Below are 18,833 nucleotides of genomic sequence, written 5' to 3' on the forward strand. Positions count from 1 at the left end.
CCCTTGAAGGTTATTAAATACTCTTTGATTTCAGCAATTTTACTGCCTGGAAGTTTCTTCTAAGGCTTCTTCAGGTACTTAAAGGTAATATGAAAGTCTATTCCAGGCATTGCTGTCACTCTACTGTCTATAACAGAGCCTTCTATATACTCCTAAGTCTCTTCCAGGCACTCGTAAGTTATCAAAGAGTCTATTCCAGGGATATTACTGCCTGTAAGTCTCTTTTAAGTATTCTTAAGTGCTCCAGCTACTTAAGGGTAATTTGATAAGTCTATTCCAGGCATTTGAGTCACTATAAATGTCATTCATATAGGTAATGTTAGTATAAATAATGGATTTGAGACAAATAACAAACAAGTTCTTTGGTATAACAATTCATACTGACCATAGGTATCAGGAACATATTAATATGGTTGGTAATTTTAGATCTTTCCTCCTCATTCTTTTCTTCCTGTGGCTTTAGCCTTTCTTAGAAAAAGCCACAGGAAGAAAAGAATGAGGAGGAAAGATCTAAAGTTGATGGTCTTAGAGGAAGGCCTATGTCAGTGGGTAACCTTGAGGAAATCATTGATGACAATCACGCTATTGTCTCAACTTCAGTAGGCAGTGAGCACTATGTGAGCATCTTGTCTTTTGTGGACAAAGATCAGCTGGAGCCAGGCTGCTCTGTCCTACTTAACCACAAAGTTCATGCAGTTGTTGGTGTCCTGGGTGATGACACAGACCCAATGGTCACTGTAATGAAGCTGGAAAAGGCTCCTCAAGAAACACCAAGAATGGTTTGTAATATTAAGGTTTCTTCTAATTGCTATGCATTGAGAGTCATCTCTAAAAACTTGAATTTTTCCATAGCAAAAAATGCATATTATGCGCTAGTAGAATCCCATCTGAGATATGGGATTTGTTTTTGGGGTTCATGTACTCGATACCTCTTCAACTCATTTTTTTTATTTCCGAATTTTATTTACTGTGTAAAGCAAGTATGAGTCTTGTTGTCTCCCTTTTGTTGGGTATAAGATTTTAACACTATACAAACATGGAAACAGCTACTATGGTTTTTAAAAATCAGACCCCTGAAATTATTTTATAGCCTCCGGTTACCTATTACACACACTGAGCAGGTTCAAAATTATTTTATTTATATGGCTAAAAAATAATCAATCCTTTCGCTTCAAGCTTACATTGCTTCGATAGATTTAAAAGAGCTTTGAAAAAAATTTTAGTGTCATTATAATCTTGAGAACTATTTTAGTGATGATCTGACCTGATAATAGTTATCGACTATGATTATGTTATGATTAACTAGTTGCCAGCCATCTGACACGTTCGATTAAATTAATAATGTTCACTTTTGAATATATCTTAGGCTTAGAACGGTTTTATCAAAAACCTTTTTAATGATAATAAAGCTAATTTTGAATTTTACTGCCTGTAAGTGACTTCTAAATACTCTTAAGAGTCTTCCAGGCACTTGAAGGTTATTGAAGACTCTATTCCAGGGATTTGAGTGCCTGGAAGTATGTGAGTTATTTTTTAAAGATATTTGGTTGTTAAGTTTACATATTTTGTAATTGGCGCTGGCCGTTGATAAATAAATAAATTTCTAGTTCCCAGAAGTGATATCCAGACAAGCAAGAAAAAAGTATCTCCAAAAGTAATAAGTCTTCAAACGTAAAATAATAAAACCACTTTATTAAGTCACTTATACAAATTATAAATGCTCTCCCCGGGATGAAATGTCTTAACTCCCCTGTCGAACGTTCTAAAGTGATACCTGTTCTCGTCCTCTCCGCGCTGTATAGTCATTAACCCGCTAACATCCGAACTTTTACCGGTTTTCAATGGGGACACTGAAATGTACAAGTCGCAGATGTAGTGCAGACTATCCGCCACGATAAGGTCACTTTTAGAGCTAACGTGAGAGTTTATAACGGCGAAAATATTTTTGTCACTAGTCAAATTAATGAAGAGATTTGTGAAGTTTATTATGGCGGGGATGCCTAAGCCCAAATCCAAGAAGTGACTTAGATCATCAATTATGAGGTAGACGGGCTGCTCTTTTTGCAAAAGAAATTGTTCGATGTGGGTCTTTAATGCCGCATAAAGGCACGTCAACAGTCGACTTCTGGGGTCCTAAAATACCAATAAAACTAATTCAGTGAGTATCCAAAGTCATTTTTAAGTGCTCACCTCTTCGTTTAGTCCAATATTGGCCACGAGTTCCTCCATCGGGTCGATAATTCTGATCTCGCCCTTCTGGATGGCCTGATTTAAATCATAACCTAATTTCTTCCCGACGTTTTGGTAATGTTCAACTGTATTGTGCAAAGTTAACACGCAGGCTCGACTTTTGTCGTAGAGCAACTGCTTTATTAAATGTGTTATGATGAAGTTCGAGTCGGCAAAAGAGTTTTCTTGAATGAAAATTATTTTGTCTTCGGGTTTGATGTTTAGGGAGGACAGCACTGGGTTCGATACTCTCGGGTCCATTTTATCACTAAATTCCCTTCACCTGGAACAAGAAGAGAGAATAAAAATAAGAGTATTAATTTCAGTTATTTTGGGTTCTAATGGATATTGCTGCAGTAATTTAGGGTTAATTAATACTCAAGAATTTATTCATACAAATTGAGTTGAGTATTCCGAACTTCAGACTGTCTTCAACAAACAATAGTTGTATAATAACTTACCATCTGATGTAAAAAATTTTTATTATATTTGAGGGAATTTAAATCTAAAACTTGCTTGCATAAAAATGTTACTATAGTGTAAAGGAATACTTAAAAAGATATTTAATATTCACATAGTCATACCTACTTGTTTGTTTTTAACCATTTTATTAAAGAAAAATGTATTTGTATATTTTAGTTCTTTGTATTTTGACCATCTTGGCTAATAAAATTTTGAATTTATATACTACATACTTTCTCTGTGAGATTAAAACTGTTTCGTACACAGCAGACACTTTAGCAGGCTAAAATTTGTCTAGAAAGTATCCATCAGTGCTCTAGTAAGTTTTTTCTAACATCAATTTCTTAACTCCTATCCAAAATAATTTATAACATATAATCTGTCTAAGCACAATGGAAGATGGTTAAATATCTTTTTATTGTGGTACATGTTAGAGTTGGGTTGAAATTTACATATATTAAGTGAATCAATAAATTACATATGAAGAGTACAGGGAAAAAACGTGCAAAGTCAGTATTTTATAAAAATTAAGATAATACGTTTATGTGTTTCCTTTCAAAGAATATTTTCATATAAGCAATTAATACCGGCAAGAAACGCACTGTGTCACTGGATATTTGCAGTTTTTAAATAACTATGCAGGGAAAGAACGTGCAATGTCATCGCGATACTAGATAAAAACGTGTTAAGTCAGGAAAAAACGTGTTGGGTTGAGAAAATTTTATTGTTTTTTTAAGCTCGTAGGTCAGTCTGCCGATTATTTTAACTGAGTGAACATGGCGAGTGACACTAGTGGTGACGAATTAGATAAAAAAATATGTGGACTATCTAAAAAACGTAAAATAACTGGTCGTATGTCTGATGTTTCAAAAAAAATACGCTTACAGAGTCATGAAGTAGGGCCAGACTGTCATTGTAAGTGATTTCAGTGCTTTGAAAAAGTTTTACCTAATGAACGGGCTAAAATTATTAAACATTTTAATGAGTTAGGTTCTTGGGACGAACAAAGTGCCTATCTGCGTGGCCTTATTCTTCGAAGTCCTGTTTTCCAACGAAGAAATCGTCGCCCAGAAGAAGAAAGTCACTTCCGGCAGGCTAGTTACTTTTATAAGGTAAGAGTGCTACGTAATGAAGGAACAGTCGACATTCCAGTATGCCTTAAAGCATTTTGTTCACTTCATGGAATTACACGAAGAAGAGTTCAGGCTATTCACACTTCACTTCTAGTCAAAGGAGTTGCTCCTAAGGACAACAGGGGGAAACAATCCTATAAACATCGTGCACTTAAAGAAGATATAAAAAACTGTGTTATTTCTCATATTCGTTCGTTTAAGGGTAGGTCTAGTCATTATAGCAATAAAAAGTCAAAGAAAATTTACTTACCTGAAGATTTGAACATTCGCAAAATGCACTCAATGTATAAATTAAAACATCCAGATAAATCTGTGTCTTACGAAACTTACAGAACTATTTTTTCGACTGATTTTAATATCAGTTTTGGATATCCCCGCTCTGACACCTGTTCCAAGTGCGATGAATTCAATGCTAGATTAAAGTCGCTAAATTTAAGGCTTACCCAAAACATCACTTTGGAAATAAAAGAGTTCCTAAATCGCAAAATAAGAAAGCTTACATTAGAGAAAGAACTTCATAAGAAAAAAACAGAAGCCTTTTATGCTAGGAAGAGACAAGCTCGACTTCAAAGTAGGAAATCAATAGAGATAGAAGCGGTGGCCATGGCCTACCAAAAAAACTTACCAGTCCCGAACATAACGACTAATGACGTCTATTATAAGCGTCAATTATCTTTTTATTCTTTTAACATCCATAGACTTTCGGATGCTGATTCAGTATTTTATACCTATTCAGAAGAAGTAGCTAAGAAGGGTTCTAATGAGGTATGTTCTTTTTTAGAAGATTATGTTACTCATCATCTTCCTAGTAGCGTTAAGATTTTAATAATTTTTTGCGACTCTTGTGGAGGACAAAATAAGAACTTTACAGTGTTTCGCTATTTGCACTACCTGGTCCACCAAAAAAAGAGGTTTCAAACTATCAAAGTTGTATTTCCGATTAGGGGCCACTCATTTATGGAGTGTGACAAAAATATGGGTATAATTAACTGCAAATCCAAGATTTTCAAGGAAGCTAGAGTTAAACCAACACCTTATAAAATAGAAGAAGTTAACGACAGCCTTATAAGAGACTGGAGTGCATTTTTGTCTCCTTTGTATGTAAAGAAGTGTCCGTTTTTGAGTCGACCAATAAGAGAGTTGGAAGTCACTGTGAATCATCCAAGAATGATTCTTCATCGTGAAACCTATAATGGATCTTGGACTACTTCCATCGTAACTAAACCAGTCTCCAAACTCATACGAGGCCCACCTTTATCTGAAAAAGAGTTTCACTATCCACCACGAGCTTATAATGGTAAGTTTGTTTTGTAATTCCTTTAAATAATAGTGTTTTTGTTAATAAAATATTTTTTTAGGTAAAATTCCTTGTTCAAGAGAAAAATACAAAGATCTACAGCAACTGAAAAAATTTTGTGACGAGAGCACGTTTTCCTTTTACGACAATCTTCCTGTACTACCCGCAAAGAAAATCCCTAAAATGAACAGAAGCGAAAAGCCCGTTAAAACAACAAAAAATAAGCGCTAAACACCAATATAGTAAATACGGTAACATTTAAAACAAAGTGACTGCACGTTTTTTTCCTGTTTTTTTTGTACTTTGGTTGGTTTTGTAATAAAATTTAAAAAACTAATTGATATTTTTTAATTTCATTACATAATTTAAAAAGCTAGTATACGGTATAATAATTGTTTCCAAAATCAAAATTTAAAAAAAATTTATAGCGTTTTCAAATTTAAAATTTTATTTTCTCAAATTCAATTAATAGTGACTTTGCACGTTTTTTCCCTGTGGTCTTCATATATTAAGTGAATACAAATAGAAAAATCAATACAAGATTTTCCGAGGTTAATCAGAGACATTAATATCTATCATGCAGTACAAACACTGAATCGAGTAAGTAGGCTGAAAAGTTTCACCAAAAACAAACACCATAGCATTTACCTGATTGAGTGAAACATTGACTCTTGACCATTTTCAGATCTACTATTGGCAAGCAAGTTGTGAATGTCATCCATTTTCTCGAACAAAACCTTCCATTTGGGATCATTTTGACTCAAGATGTCATATAGTTCTGTAATGACAGGGTAGAGATCCATATTCTTTTTGAGACATGAACCCAAAGCATCAACAATGTCTAAAGGAATCTGCGCTTTTTGTACCTGTGAAACCTTGTCATGAAGGTATTTTAAAGTAGGAGAGTCACGAACATTGCAGAAGAATCTAATGTTATGGTACTTTTGATTATACAGTACCTTTGTTGTGGCCTTATTCAAACCAGTACAGGACATGCAAAAATTTCGGCGACATTCCCCGCTACAGCGAAGCTTATATTTTTCTTTCTCCATGATAGTCTTTTGACAAGAATCACACTTAAATTCAGCCATAATTTCTTAAGATGATTTCAAAAAGTGTCCAAATATTTAAATAAAAAATATTGTTTCGTGAACGAAAATTATTTGTAAAGCAGGAGACCAGAACTGTTTATTATCAAATCACACGCACTGCGAAAACTTGATGTTGTAGAGTTAAAGTTCAATAAATTGTGGTTTTATCTATACCCGACTATTTATACCCACTCAATATGTTTGTCGAACTTCAACCTACTATTGATAACCAATCCTGAAAATTTATTTGAATCTTTTCTGATGCTGTGCTCCTGCAAAAAGACCTCAATTTATTCTTTGATTGGTGCCACTTGAATAGAATGTCCCTTAATATCAATAAGTGCCATAAGATTACTTTTTCTAAGCAAAGAAACCCTATTGCTTTTCTTTATAAAATAAATAATGTAGCAATTGGTGTCAAAACAGAGGTTTCTGACTTAGGAATATTTATCTTGGAGTATGGCTCAATTGTGCGGTCCCCGTCATATAACTGCTACATTGAGCAGATTGAAAAAACTCAAAATAAATTTTTAAGGGTGGCGGCTTTTAGATGTGGTTACAGGAGACAGGAGTATTACTATCAGTGGGTCAGGGATAACCTGAACTTACCCACATTGGAGTCATGAAGAACATTACTCGACTTATGTTTTATGCATAAGGTTTTAAATGCTACTATAGATTGTCCCGAGTTATTGTCTCTTTTTAAACTTAGGGTGCCTTCCAGATTGAATAGACAATCAGAAATATTTTCAGTCCCATTCCACCATACTGGCATTAATGAGCCAATTACACGAATGGCTCGAAGTGCTAATGGTCTGTCAGGACAGATAAACTTTTTTGACTCTAGGATAACATCTTTTAAGGGGCAGTTAAAGAATATTATTTCATAGGGGCTTTAATTAATTAATTAACTCATCTACACCTTACACTGATTTATAGATAGTTTTGTATATAATGTTTCTGAATATATATGTTTGTATGGGTATGCTATGTAATACTTTTGTAAATGGATTCCGTTAATAAATAAATAAATAAATAAATAAATAAATTAGAGTATGAGACTGTGAACCCAAGCAGACATTATCTAAAATGAACTTAATATTTAAAATATTTGTCTTTCATTTGAGAAATTTAGCTTGAAGAGCTAAACTAATAGAGCGTTATATTAGTAGACTACAGCAATGACACAAAACCTGTGTTTCACTGCTTTGAGACACTTACCACTCCACCACAGTATATGCTGTTAAAAATAACGTTCCAATATATATATAAAGTTGAGGAGATTTGTGAATCACCTCACTAGAAGAGAAATTGAGCTTTATGTACCTTTTCTTAGACTAAGAACCTCTTGGAATGCCACACCAGATTACCCAGAGAAATTTGTGAATTACCACTAATTGTCAAGTGTTTTTATAGTGTGTCAGAATTTTTAATTTTCTGTGACGTTTTAAATTGTAATAATAAATTTGTTTTTGAAATTCTATACCTATTGTGTGTTTAACATAAAATTTCAAACTGTGTCTATAATTAGTCAATTACAATTACTGACCATTGTAAAAAATGTATGTTTTACAGTAATATTTTCATTTCATAATTCTCTACTAAGTTGATTTTGTCCTTTTTATATAGTGGTACTGCCAGAAATCTGCATAGTCCTATTCTGATCATTACAATAACGGATATTGCTGCACTGGTTTAGGGTTGATAAAATTATGAAAAAACTTTTGGTGTGTCTGTAATGTTGTTCATTCCCTCCAGTTCAAAGTAAGTTGCTAATAAGGCCCTTAATGACATAATCTAAAAAAAATGTTAACAAAAACCCATGCCTCAATTTGAGTCTTTTCTTTTGTCCTATAGCAATGTAATAACTCATGATGACATGACAATGTCAAATCAACATGTAAGTGGGGTACATTTGAACGTAAAAAATGATCAATTAAGAAAATAGTTATGAGAAGATCACGTGATTGGTCCAGTTGAAAATCCACAAAAATCAATAAAAGCCCTTTTGAAATTCCTGGCTCTAAAGGTAAACAAACAATTTAAGTTTTCTAGTGCGAGAGGTCGTAGTTTTAAAAAAATCGGACGTCTGGGCGCGTAACCTTGAGTACATAATCGCTATATTCGCCCGCGGTTATCGAAAATATTGGATAATTAGTAAAAATCCAATAATCGTTTTTACGTAAATCGTAGAACGAGAAACGCCAATATTCACAAGTAATTCTCAGGAATATAGTTACCTGCCAAGCTCCGTGTGCCAAACAAAGGGAAATTTAGATATTTAGGTGAGTTTTTACATGGTTTTTAGTAATTCCATCGAAAAAACACGTTTTTGTTGTCCTAACCAACCTAATTTAACCTAACCTAAAAATTATGACGTTTCGGACCACCCGTTCGGTGGACAACATTGCCAACGTACAGACTCCGTATACAGCGTTCTAATTAATATCAATAACCAATTAACGTTTCCTTATATAATGTCAATTAAATTTATTTAATGACTAATTCAATTTAAAAAAAAAAACGAATTTTTCAAATATAAAATTTTGAATTTCAAAATTACGTCATTACTTCGTAAACTTGACAACATGGCCGACGTTTCCGTTTATCGAATACTTTGCTAGATGGCTCTGTTGGTCAACCAAATAAGATCACCTACAATTGAAAGGTAGGCCGTGCATTGCATTGTATGACGTCACGCTAAAATTTATTATGGCAAAATTTGACGGTGGGTGGGTAACAAGCAGACTCGAAATTCAAATAATGCCAAAAATCATAGAAGTAATATACATATCGTAAAGTCAAAACCTCGTATCTCAATTTTTTGCGTTTTTGAGTTACGAGCATAGTACATGTCAATAAATCCTTTAGCGTTAAAGCAAAACCTCTTATCAAAATTAGACGTTATGCGACGGTGCAGTAAATAAGTAATAAATACTCGTATCTAAAATATGCTTATCGTGAAATGTAAAAACTTTGTATCTCGCATATTCCCAGAGACAACCAACCAAGGGGTTCCCTCTGCATATTCCTGTTTAAACGTTGCAACGTGCACAAGGACAGAAATATTTATGTGAAAAGTGACTTTAAATACAACAAGAAGTGTTCTATAGAATCATGGTAAGTATTGAATTTTTCAAATAGTGCCTAAAACGTGCTTTTTTCTCTTGATCGAACGACGCGAAGCGGAGTTAAACTGCCATCGTGTGCGGTAAAGTATCACTTTCCGTACTGGTTAGGTAAATAACTTTTAGTTTTTGTTTAATTTTAAATATATTAGCAAATATTTTTTATTTCATTAAAAAATATTTTTTACAAAAATAGATTTTATTTTCTTTTCAGAAATCTTGAACTGCCCTTATATTAGAGAGGGCTTTAAAGACAATTCCGAACGATGGACAACTCGAATCTGACCATCAAGAGCCAGAAGAACAATGTAATGTCCCTATTCCCATAAATGGTGCACTACTTAGTAATGACGCAAATTCAGAGGACAATAATCCCTGTAATGATCAACTGGTAATTTTAGGAGAAGAATCTTTGTTTACTCTTCCAGAAGAACCTTTTTTTACTATTGAAAAAGAAATAACATTACCTTCAGATTCAAGCAAAAAAAATATAATAGAGACCAACCAAAAAATCGATTTAAATACCTGTACTAGTAAAGACAGTGGGAAACCCCTTATTTAATTACATATGAAGATAGTAGTAGTTCTGATTTGGAGGATGATCCCTACAAAGACTCGGGATCAAGTTACCATCCCAGTGATTCAGAGGATGACAGAACTCATCAACGCTATTTACCGCGCTGTTCAAAAAAAATGAAGAAACCAAGCAATTCTTGGAGCTTCATCCGAGAAACAAAAATTTTGGAAGAAACAATAAGTGTACGGCCAAACTGAATTGCGGGCGGGCGTGAAGCGGGCGATAAGCGAGCGAGCGATTTTTTGGTCATACTAAAAATAGAAAATCGCAGATTAGTGGTGTTCTGTCGCCAGTAAACATGGCGCCCTTATCAAAACTAAAAAGAAATATTTTAATAGACAGTAACCCCTATATGAAGTGGAAATTATTTTTGGAGAAGTCTCGTAGATATGGAATACATCCTATTAATAAAAGGAGAAAAAAATGTGGAGAATTTCACCACCTATACGTCATATCAAGAGAATACCCGGACAAAAACTTTGAATACTTGAATGTCCATAAGCACATATGATTTTTTATTAAGTAAGATTGATAGGAAGCTTACGAAAATTACGACAAATTATCGATCTCCTATATCAGCAGAAGAAAGACTGGTAGTAACATTAAGGTAAGAACATATTCTTTTTATTTAATTTTATTATAACAGGCTAATTAACCAAATTTTCTAACAAAAACTACATTATATAATATTATACGTTAAATATAAACCTGGGTCGTTACTGCAGCCTGCTTGGTTTTCCAAGTTACCAGTTTCCAAAAGCGGAAGTTGTAAAATCTGCTGCAGCTTTTTTTTCTCTTTCTTCAAAATTAATGACATGATATCCGACTTAATTTCTAGTTTTTCAAATTCTGTGAAATCAGCCATATGGGGCAATAGACTTTGAAAGAACAGTAAATCGGCGTTATCATTGTCTTTCGCTTCGTTTTACCACATTTCAGTTTTTTTAGTTTCTAAACTTAAAAATTCTTCTTGGATGTCTTTTTTGGTCCTTTACGTACTTGAGAAATTGAGCTGCTTCTAGATGGTGTTCGTAGTGGCATTGATGAGGGTGAAGAAGGTTGTGAATGTAGATCGCTGGCTTCATTGTTTTCATTATTTTCAACGGAATGAAGTTCTTCGATTTCATTTGAATCTTCATTGTAAGAAAACAAATTCTTCTGTGTAGGGGAAGGAGTAACAAAATCTTTTAAAAAATACATTTGCTCAAAATACTGCCACTTTGGTCTTACAGGTGGTGCACTGGCTCCCGATCTGGGAATGGGTATTTTTTTCACCTCCTTTCTGAACTGATCTTTTCAATTTTTCCACCTGTTTCTGGCATCCGTAACTAAAAAGAATTTAATATACTATTATAGCTAATTTATGATTTACAAAACTTTTGGTGATATTTATACTTATTTATCGATTTTTTTAGGTATTTGGCAACAGGTTTATCGTTCAGATCATTAGCATTTGCTTTTCGAATGGGAAAATCTACAGTAAGCAACATAGTTTTCGAAACCTGCCAAATTATTTGGGAAGAACTAGTGGAAGAATGTATGTCAATTCCAATTGTTTAAAGAAAGTTATAGCTGACTACTTTAATCGATGGAAATTTCCAAATTGTTTCGGTTCGATAGATGGAAAACACTGTCAAATAAGATGCCCACCAAATTCTGGATCTCATTATTTTCATTATCTACACTATTTCTCTGTCGTGTTACAAGCTGTAGCAGATGCGGAAAAAATGTTTAACAATTGAAGTTGGAGGCCGTGGTAAACTAAGTGACGGTGGAACATTTGCAGGATCAACGATATTCAATTTGTTAGAAAGTAATTTGTTTAATGTCCCTCGTCCTACTAATTTACCGAACACAAATATAGAATTGCCACATTTTTTAATAGGTGACGAAGCGTACCCTCTAAAATCATATTTAATGAGGCCTTATCCGAGACGCGGACTTAATCCCAAAAAAGAAGTCTTTAACAAATGCCTCTCCACTGCTAGAAAATGTATCGAGTGTGCTTTTGGAATACTGTGCGCCAAATGGCGTTTTTTAAATAACGACATAGAAACACTGCCTGACAAAGCTTGCATACTTATTAAGTGTGCTTGCATCCTGCATAATTTAGTAAGAGACAAAGATGGCGACAGTGATCTCCACTATCGTCACAATATCAGGAAAATAATCAACCTGCCTTTAATGGAAGAAGTAATAATCGAGGGAGTTCAAGAGCAATTGAAATTCGAGAACAACTTGCTGACTACTTATTCCACTTGCCAACTTAATTACACATCTAGTATGTATTAAATAATTATGTGATTGTGTGTGTAATTAAATAATTATATATTGATAAGTATAATATAGACCTGTGTTCAAAGAAAGTGTTTCCTTACCATTACAATTACATGCTTCGGCCACTTCTTGCCATAATTTATCAACAGCATTTTTACTTTTATATAAAGGGTGACTATCTTGCCACAAAGGTCGTCTGGTATGAACTTCAGATATCAAGAGCTCTTTCTGTTCATGTTTATGACTGCTACACATTTTATGTCTTTTTATTTACATCTGTTTTACGAGAAGCACAAAAGCAAACTATCCAAAAATCTAAACACGGTCGCTAGAATTTCAAACAGGTTTAATTACTCTTTTATCGCACGCTGCACGCTCAATTTTCGCCCGCCCGCTAAGCGTCGGTGTGGCTATTTGCATCTGTGCATTAGCTTTTGAGAAAATCGCTCGCTCGCTTATCGCCCGCTTCACGCGCGCCCGCAATTCAGTCTGGCCATACACTAAGAGAGACAAGAGATAATGAGAAGAAACGAGCCAGAGAAGAAGACGGCGGGCCAGATAATACCATCCTCCTCAATCAAGAAACAGAACAGGGAGATCGGTGTGAATCGAAGAAATGTTTGATCTCTAAGAATAAAAGACAATGTAGGCTGATAACTGAAACCTTTGTTGCCACTCTAGTAAATAAAGCTGCAACAATTTAAAAAACAACCAAGAAAGAAATCCCGTCAACAGTGTTCTTTGTCTTATTACCTAAAGGTAAATAATGTTGTACTACCTGTTTGCAAAAAAATGTTCCTGTCAACATTGTCTTTGGGGGAATGGTCAGTACAAAGTTGGGTGAAAAACAGTCACAGCTCAGGCATTGTTCCACAAACTCCTTCATTCCCCAACAGGAAAGGAAGTTAATGTGAGAAAGAGAACTGCAATTAAAGAATTTCTTGAGAAGTTACCCAAGTTACCTTCCCACTACTGCCGGGCTTCCACAAGTAAAATGTATTCAACTCTTACAGTGAAGTTTATGAGGTCTATCAAAAGGAAGTGGACAAGGAGCTAATTTGCAGCAAGCCAGTTTTTATGTCAGAAATGAGATCTCTAAACGTAGATATCTTCCAACCACGCAAAGGTCAATGTGACTTGTGTTTTGGTTACAAACAGGGAAACGTGTCGGATGATATCCATCAGCAACACTTAATTAGCAAAAACAGGGCAAGACAAGAAAAGTCCTTGGACAAAGAAAAAGCATTGGCTGGTGAAGTATGCGCATACACAATGGATGTCCAAGCGGTTCAGCTAGTTCCTTTTTTACCCACTGGAATGCTTTACTTTAAACAAAAACTGGCATGTCACAATTTTACTCTTTATAGTTTAAAGGATAACAGGGTTGTTTGCTATGTATGGCATGAAAGTGAAGGCGGCTTAGATGCTTCGCATATTGTCTCACTGACTTTCTAGACACAGAAATTAAAGAGGAAGATAAGCAAAAAAAGCAAATATTTTATAGTGATGAATGTTGTGCTCAAAACCGAAACAATTTGTTGTCAAATGCTTTACTTCAAAATTCAATGAAAAATAATGTCACAATAATTCAAAATTATTTAGTAAAGGGACATTCGCAAATGGAATGTGACAGCGTCCATTCCACAATAGAGAGTGCAAAGAAGAAAAAGGAAATCGAGGCGCCTTCAAATTATGTACAGGTCATTCAACAGGCAAGGAAAAGTGAACCTTTCAAAGTCAAATACGTAGATTATAATTTTTTTATGTCCTTTGAGGACTTTAAATACGTTTCTTCAATAAGGCCTGGGCTCAAGAAAGGTGATCCTTGTGTAACAGAATTAAGAGGCCTTAGGTATTCTTCATACGGAATCGAATACAAACTAAACTTTGATCAGGAATGGGCGCCTTTGCCAAGAAGAATAAACTGGAAAGGTGGATCAGCAGCTATTAAGAAGTTGTACAATGCACCTCTTGCAATAAAGGGTGATAAGTATGATCAATTACAATCTCTTAAACCCGTTATCCACAAGGATTACCATGCATTTTATGATTTGCTAAGAAAGTTATAAATACCAATATTTTTTGGTCATATTTATGTAAAACTAGAGAGTAGGTTTTGTATTTGAATAAAAATATTACAAAGAAAAGATATAGTATCATTAAGTTTAAAACCTTGTAACCTGTAACATTTTTTTTTTACAATTTCGGTCACAATTCTAGTATCTATTATGTCACTAACTAGTTTTTCTACTCATGATTTTTTTCATTTCCTGAAAAACTATAATTTTTGAGATACGAGGTTTTGACTTTACGACGACGATATGTCACATAGATAGTGTCATTAATATACTATAACGTAGTTAAGAATGTAATGCTTAACACTGTGACTAAAATTGATTATGACTTACTAAAAAGCTTATGAAGAATGCAAATTCAGAATTTTGATTGTATGAATAGTCAAGATTCAACAGTAACAAAACGAAATTATTATTTTTACTTAAACTATCATATTTAGTATACCTTGTGTTCCATTTCTGTTCTTCCTGAACCCAGATTAACTCACTAAACAGTTCATTATCCTCAAAGTACTGTACCAAGATACATGTTTCAAGAATTTTTGATGTAAAATGAAGAAGAAGATAAATTGGCCTATATTCCCTGCATATACTTCTTTAAGCACACTATTTACATCATTTAAAAAACTATCATTAAAATCATTGAAAGGTGGTAGGTTTTCTGAAGCTAGGTATATGTTTTTAACAAGAAACTTGCAGTCTTTCTCAGTATTTTCACTAATTAGATAGGGCATAAGAGATTGACACTATAACACCTTGCAAGCACTATATTATGTAAATATACTTGATAACGCATAAGCATTATTCAAAAACAATTATCAAAAGCCTGCTATAAAAACCATCACCTTATCTTTATTTAAAGAATTTATGCTTGAATGATAATTTTGATTTATACTTTTACCGATATATAGTATAGAAACCACTCATGTTCATAAACATTTTAATTGAAATTTCCTTTTTGACGAGTGCAGTTTAATATTCCACCATTTAAATGCTATAAATAAGTTCCAATTCATGTGAGCTTGCTGCTAATAATTTTTTTTTGGGTAGAAAATGTTCTATTGTGTCGTCGCTGCATAAATTTGACTTCATAAATAGCCGATAAAGGTAAAATATTGTTATATAATTAAAATTTTCAAAAAAAAACATAATATGGCAAAAAAATAATACTGCTTTTCAATTTCCTCAGTAACTCAAACAACCATGACAAACTCGCCTTCAACCAAAAGCATAAAAGAAAGCATGGTACCGAGATGGTACTTTGGGGGGATAGCGTCCGCTATGGCCGCCTGCTGTACTCACCCCCTGGACCTTTTAAAGGTACATCTCCAGACACAGCAAGAAGGAAAACTGTCGATTATAAGAGTTACTACTAACATTATTAAAGAACAAGGTGTGTAACTTAAGCACTCGATGGCCTTAAATTTTAACAGTTTTTTTTTTGTAGGTCTCTTAGCTCTCTACAGCGGTCTCACTGCCTCACTCTTAAGACAACTGACATACTCAACGACTCGTTTTGGAATTTATGAAGTGGCCAAGCAAAATTACTCGTTAGATTCGTTTACCTCTAAGGTCTTCACAGCTGCGGTGGCAGGTATGAAAGTTTTTTAGTTAAAAAAACATGTAATAAACGAATTTTAGGCGCTTGCGGTGGTTTCGTTGGCACTCCGGGGGACATGGTCAACGTTAGGATGCAGAACGACATCAAACTACCTATAGAATTGCGACGAAAGTAAGATATTGGTGTGCTGTTTTTATATCTAAGGCAAAACAGAGTTGAGGGGCCCTTTTTGTCATAGAAATTTAGGGTTTTTGGCACTTTTTTCAGAATACACAAATTTTGAGGAGAAATTATATAAATATTAAATATAACCTCAAAAGTTGACACTTGACAGTTGCCTTGTTGAGTACTGTCAATGTCAACTGTCACAATCTCTTCTTCTTCTTCTTCTTGACTGCTCTGGTTTAACCTGCGTCAAAGGTTGCCATTCCATAATACGTTTCGACCCTTAAATGAGATAAAAGTGTTTCTTGTACATTTCCAGGTATAAGCATGCCATAGACGGCTTAGTACGGGTATGTAAAGAAGAAGGACCTTTAAAGCTATTTAACGGAGCCAGTACCGCCACCTCTAGGGCCGTACTAATGACGATAGGGCAAATATCATTTTACGAACAGATCAAATACCTGATGCTCAGGACAACATTTTTTGAGGATAATCTCACTACGCATTTTCTGGCCAGTTTAGGTGCCGTAAGTGAAGCATTATTTTTGTGTCGCGGTTTCCTTTAAAGTGATTTGGTTGGTTAGGGTGCAATAGCGACGTCGCTGACTCAGCCCCTGGACGTCTTAAAAACGAGGGCGATGAACGCGAAACCGGGGGAATTCTCTTCGATGTGGGCCCTCATAACTTATACGGCGAAAATGGGGCCTTTGGGCTTCTTTAAAGGGTACGTCCCTGCCTTTGTGAGACTCGCACCGCAAACCATTTTGACTTTTGTCTTCCTGGAGCAGCTCAGGATGAATTTTGGGGTGTTACATGAGGATCATAAACCGAAGGAGGTGTAATAAGGAATTAGAGATACTTAGAGAGGTTTTTTTTAAAGAGATATACAATTTTTTGGGCTAGTTAGTTTATATTATAAAGAGATACACTCAATTTTAAGGATTTTTAACATGTATGTTATAGGAAATGTTGTTCTCTGTTGCTTAATATGTAAAATTGTTTTTATTTTTGATAATTTAAGTTTTGTTTAATAGCAATATTTATTTTTCTGTACGAAAATATAGATTTTATCAAGGCATTTATGTTGTTGTAGCGGTTTTTATTTCATAGAACTGTGACATCAAACGGTCAATATTTAACCTTTTAACACTAAACTGTCACTAATGTCATATTTAAATTTGATATCGTGTGTTGCCAAATTATGTCAAATTTGGTTATTTATTACTGTTTCTAATTGGGAAAAAAAATTAATAAAAAAGTAAAACACCTGAATATATTTTTTTATTTATTAAATATTGACTTAACAGGTGTAATTCTTATAAGCTTCCAAAAAAGACGACCGGCGATAATAAACTTTTATTTCCCGTATTATGAAATGCCATGTGCATGGGCCACGCACGTTCCGAGCAGCTACACAGGTGTCCCCCTAATTTATTTTAACCGAAAAGATGGTGCGAAAGGTGGGCATCAGGTGGCTACCGAAATGTGGACGGTGTTATTTAGTTTACTAAGACATTTAAGCAATTTCAATTAAGTTATTTTTAACGGTATAAAACAAACGTTTTCTCATGTTTGCATGACAATATAGCAACGTCGCATATGTTTGACATAGTAGTGACATTTGACAATTAAGACAGATAACAGCCGCGACGTTTTTACTTTGACTATTAAATGCCATAGATAGATAGGATCAAAAATTAGGTTTGTTTTATAACTTTAATATGCTAAGAAAAGCCTAATTTTTTTTGGTAAAATTCGTTGCAAAAGTACCACCGGACGCGACATATATTTAACGATCCATTTGTTCGGCTTAATTGGCGGGTTGCGCGGTAAAAGTAGGTACCCCCTCGAAAACAGGTGACTATCGCGGCAGGCGGTACCGGCAGCCGCAGATGCTCCGAGCACCTGTGAACCCAAAATGAAGAAGGTCCTGCCGTACACCTGTGACCCAAACTACACTCATAAAATAATTGAGTAAAAATAAATAGCGCTCTCTAGAATAAAAACCTCCAAAAAAAGTGTTTGAATTCGTCTATTTTTTTAAAATTTAATTCCAAGGTCACTTTTGATGCTGAAGCAGTAATATCATAGCCTAGGCTTACAAGATCTTTTTTTTTGTTAATTCCCAAGGCCGCGCTGGCTTCTAGACCAACGACGTCGTTCGCTAGGTCTATTTATGTTTTACCGGCACTGGTTCTAGGTCATAAAGTAAACTCCATACAAGGAAAGTAATGTAAGGCAGTTGCCAAGTCCGTAATTTTGCCTTTTTCGACTTATTTCATTAGGGTTGCATGATGGCCGAAAGATGCCTTTTTTTTGTTTTTGACAGGTGTTTACTTTTTGGTGCACCTTTTGATTAGCAGGTGACGAGTAGGGCCTTTTTTTGTGCAGATGAGTCTGTAATTTATTTAATTTTTGTAATAGAAAATTGGCAACCTCGAACGGTTACTTTTGACGTTTGTTTGACAGTTGATGATATGGATCTTTTGCACCCGTGGTCAGCACTGTTACTGACAGTACTCAAAAATACAGAGTATTTTTGCTTCTTTATCGCATTTTATTCTTCAATGTCCATCGACAAAATATGAAGTTTGGTAAAAAAACTCGAATACTTGGCTACATTGTGAAATGTGATCTGTCACAGCCATCATTTGTGTCATCTGTCAAATGTCAAAAGCGAATTATTAGGGTACGTTTACATTATGAATTAAAATTATACATATGAATTCTTGCAAATAGAATTCTAAAAATGCGTTTACACGTAACGTAAATCGGAGTGCGTTAACGTTGATTGTCATTACTTTTCAAGGTGATGCCTTTATGTGGCACATGATTTGA

General features: G+C 34.5%; 2 protein-coding genes across 7 annotated transcripts; one reads left to right on the forward strand and one right to left on the reverse strand.

Annotated features, from left to right (window-relative positions):
- Positions 1–1,672: 1,672 nt before the first annotated feature.
- Positions 1,673–8,625, reverse strand: LOC126738033 (elongator complex protein 6). Of its 3 annotated transcripts, none has more exons than XM_050443195.1 (3): positions 8,453–8,625; positions 2,191–2,512; positions 1,673–2,133 (listed from the first exon to the last, which is right to left on the reverse strand). In XM_050443195.1, exons 2-3 carry the CDS (start codon positions 2,488–2,490, stop codon positions 1,699–1,701), a joined length of 735 nt encoding a protein of 244 aa, XP_050299152.1. In that variant the 5' UTR covers positions 2,491–2,512; positions 8,453–8,625; the 3' UTR covers positions 1,673–1,698. The 3 variants fall into 3 exon arrangements, with proteins under 3 accessions (XP_050299152.1, XP_050299154.1, XP_050299153.1); XM_050443197.1 differs by lacking the exon at positions 8,453–8,625 and adding an exon at positions 7,434–7,455; XM_050443196.1 differs by lacking the exon at positions 8,453–8,625 and adding an exon at positions 5,770–5,935.
- LOC126738032 (mitochondrial dicarboxylate carrier) lies at positions 8,082–17,073 on the forward strand. 4 transcript variants are annotated; one of them, XM_050443193.1, is made up of 7 exons: positions 8,082–8,241; positions 8,406–8,497; positions 15,459–15,662; positions 15,717–15,863; positions 15,911–16,001; positions 16,315–16,522; positions 16,580–17,073. In XM_050443193.1, exons 3-7 carry the CDS (start codon positions 15,473–15,475, stop codon positions 16,835–16,837), a joined length of 894 nt encoding a protein of 297 aa, XP_050299150.1. In that variant the 5' UTR covers positions 8,082–8,241; positions 8,406–8,497; positions 15,459–15,472; the 3' UTR covers positions 16,838–17,073. The 4 variants fall into 4 exon arrangements, with proteins under 4 accessions (XP_050299150.1, XP_050299151.1, XP_050299149.1 ...); XM_050443192.1 differs by lacking the exon at positions 8,082–8,241 and adding an exon at positions 15,320–15,376 and having other exon boundaries at positions 8,249–8,497; XM_050443194.1 differs by lacking the exon at positions 8,406–8,497 and having other exon boundaries at positions 8,083–8,241.
- The last annotated feature ends 1,760 nt before the right edge of the window (positions 17,074–18,833 follow it).

Source organism: Anthonomus grandis, chromosome 6 (assembly GCF_022605725.1).
Source record: "Anthonomus grandis grandis chromosome 6, icAntGran1.3, whole genome shotgun sequence".
NCBI classification, from domain to species: Eukaryota; Metazoa; Arthropoda; class Insecta; order Coleoptera; family Curculionidae; genus Anthonomus; species Anthonomus grandis.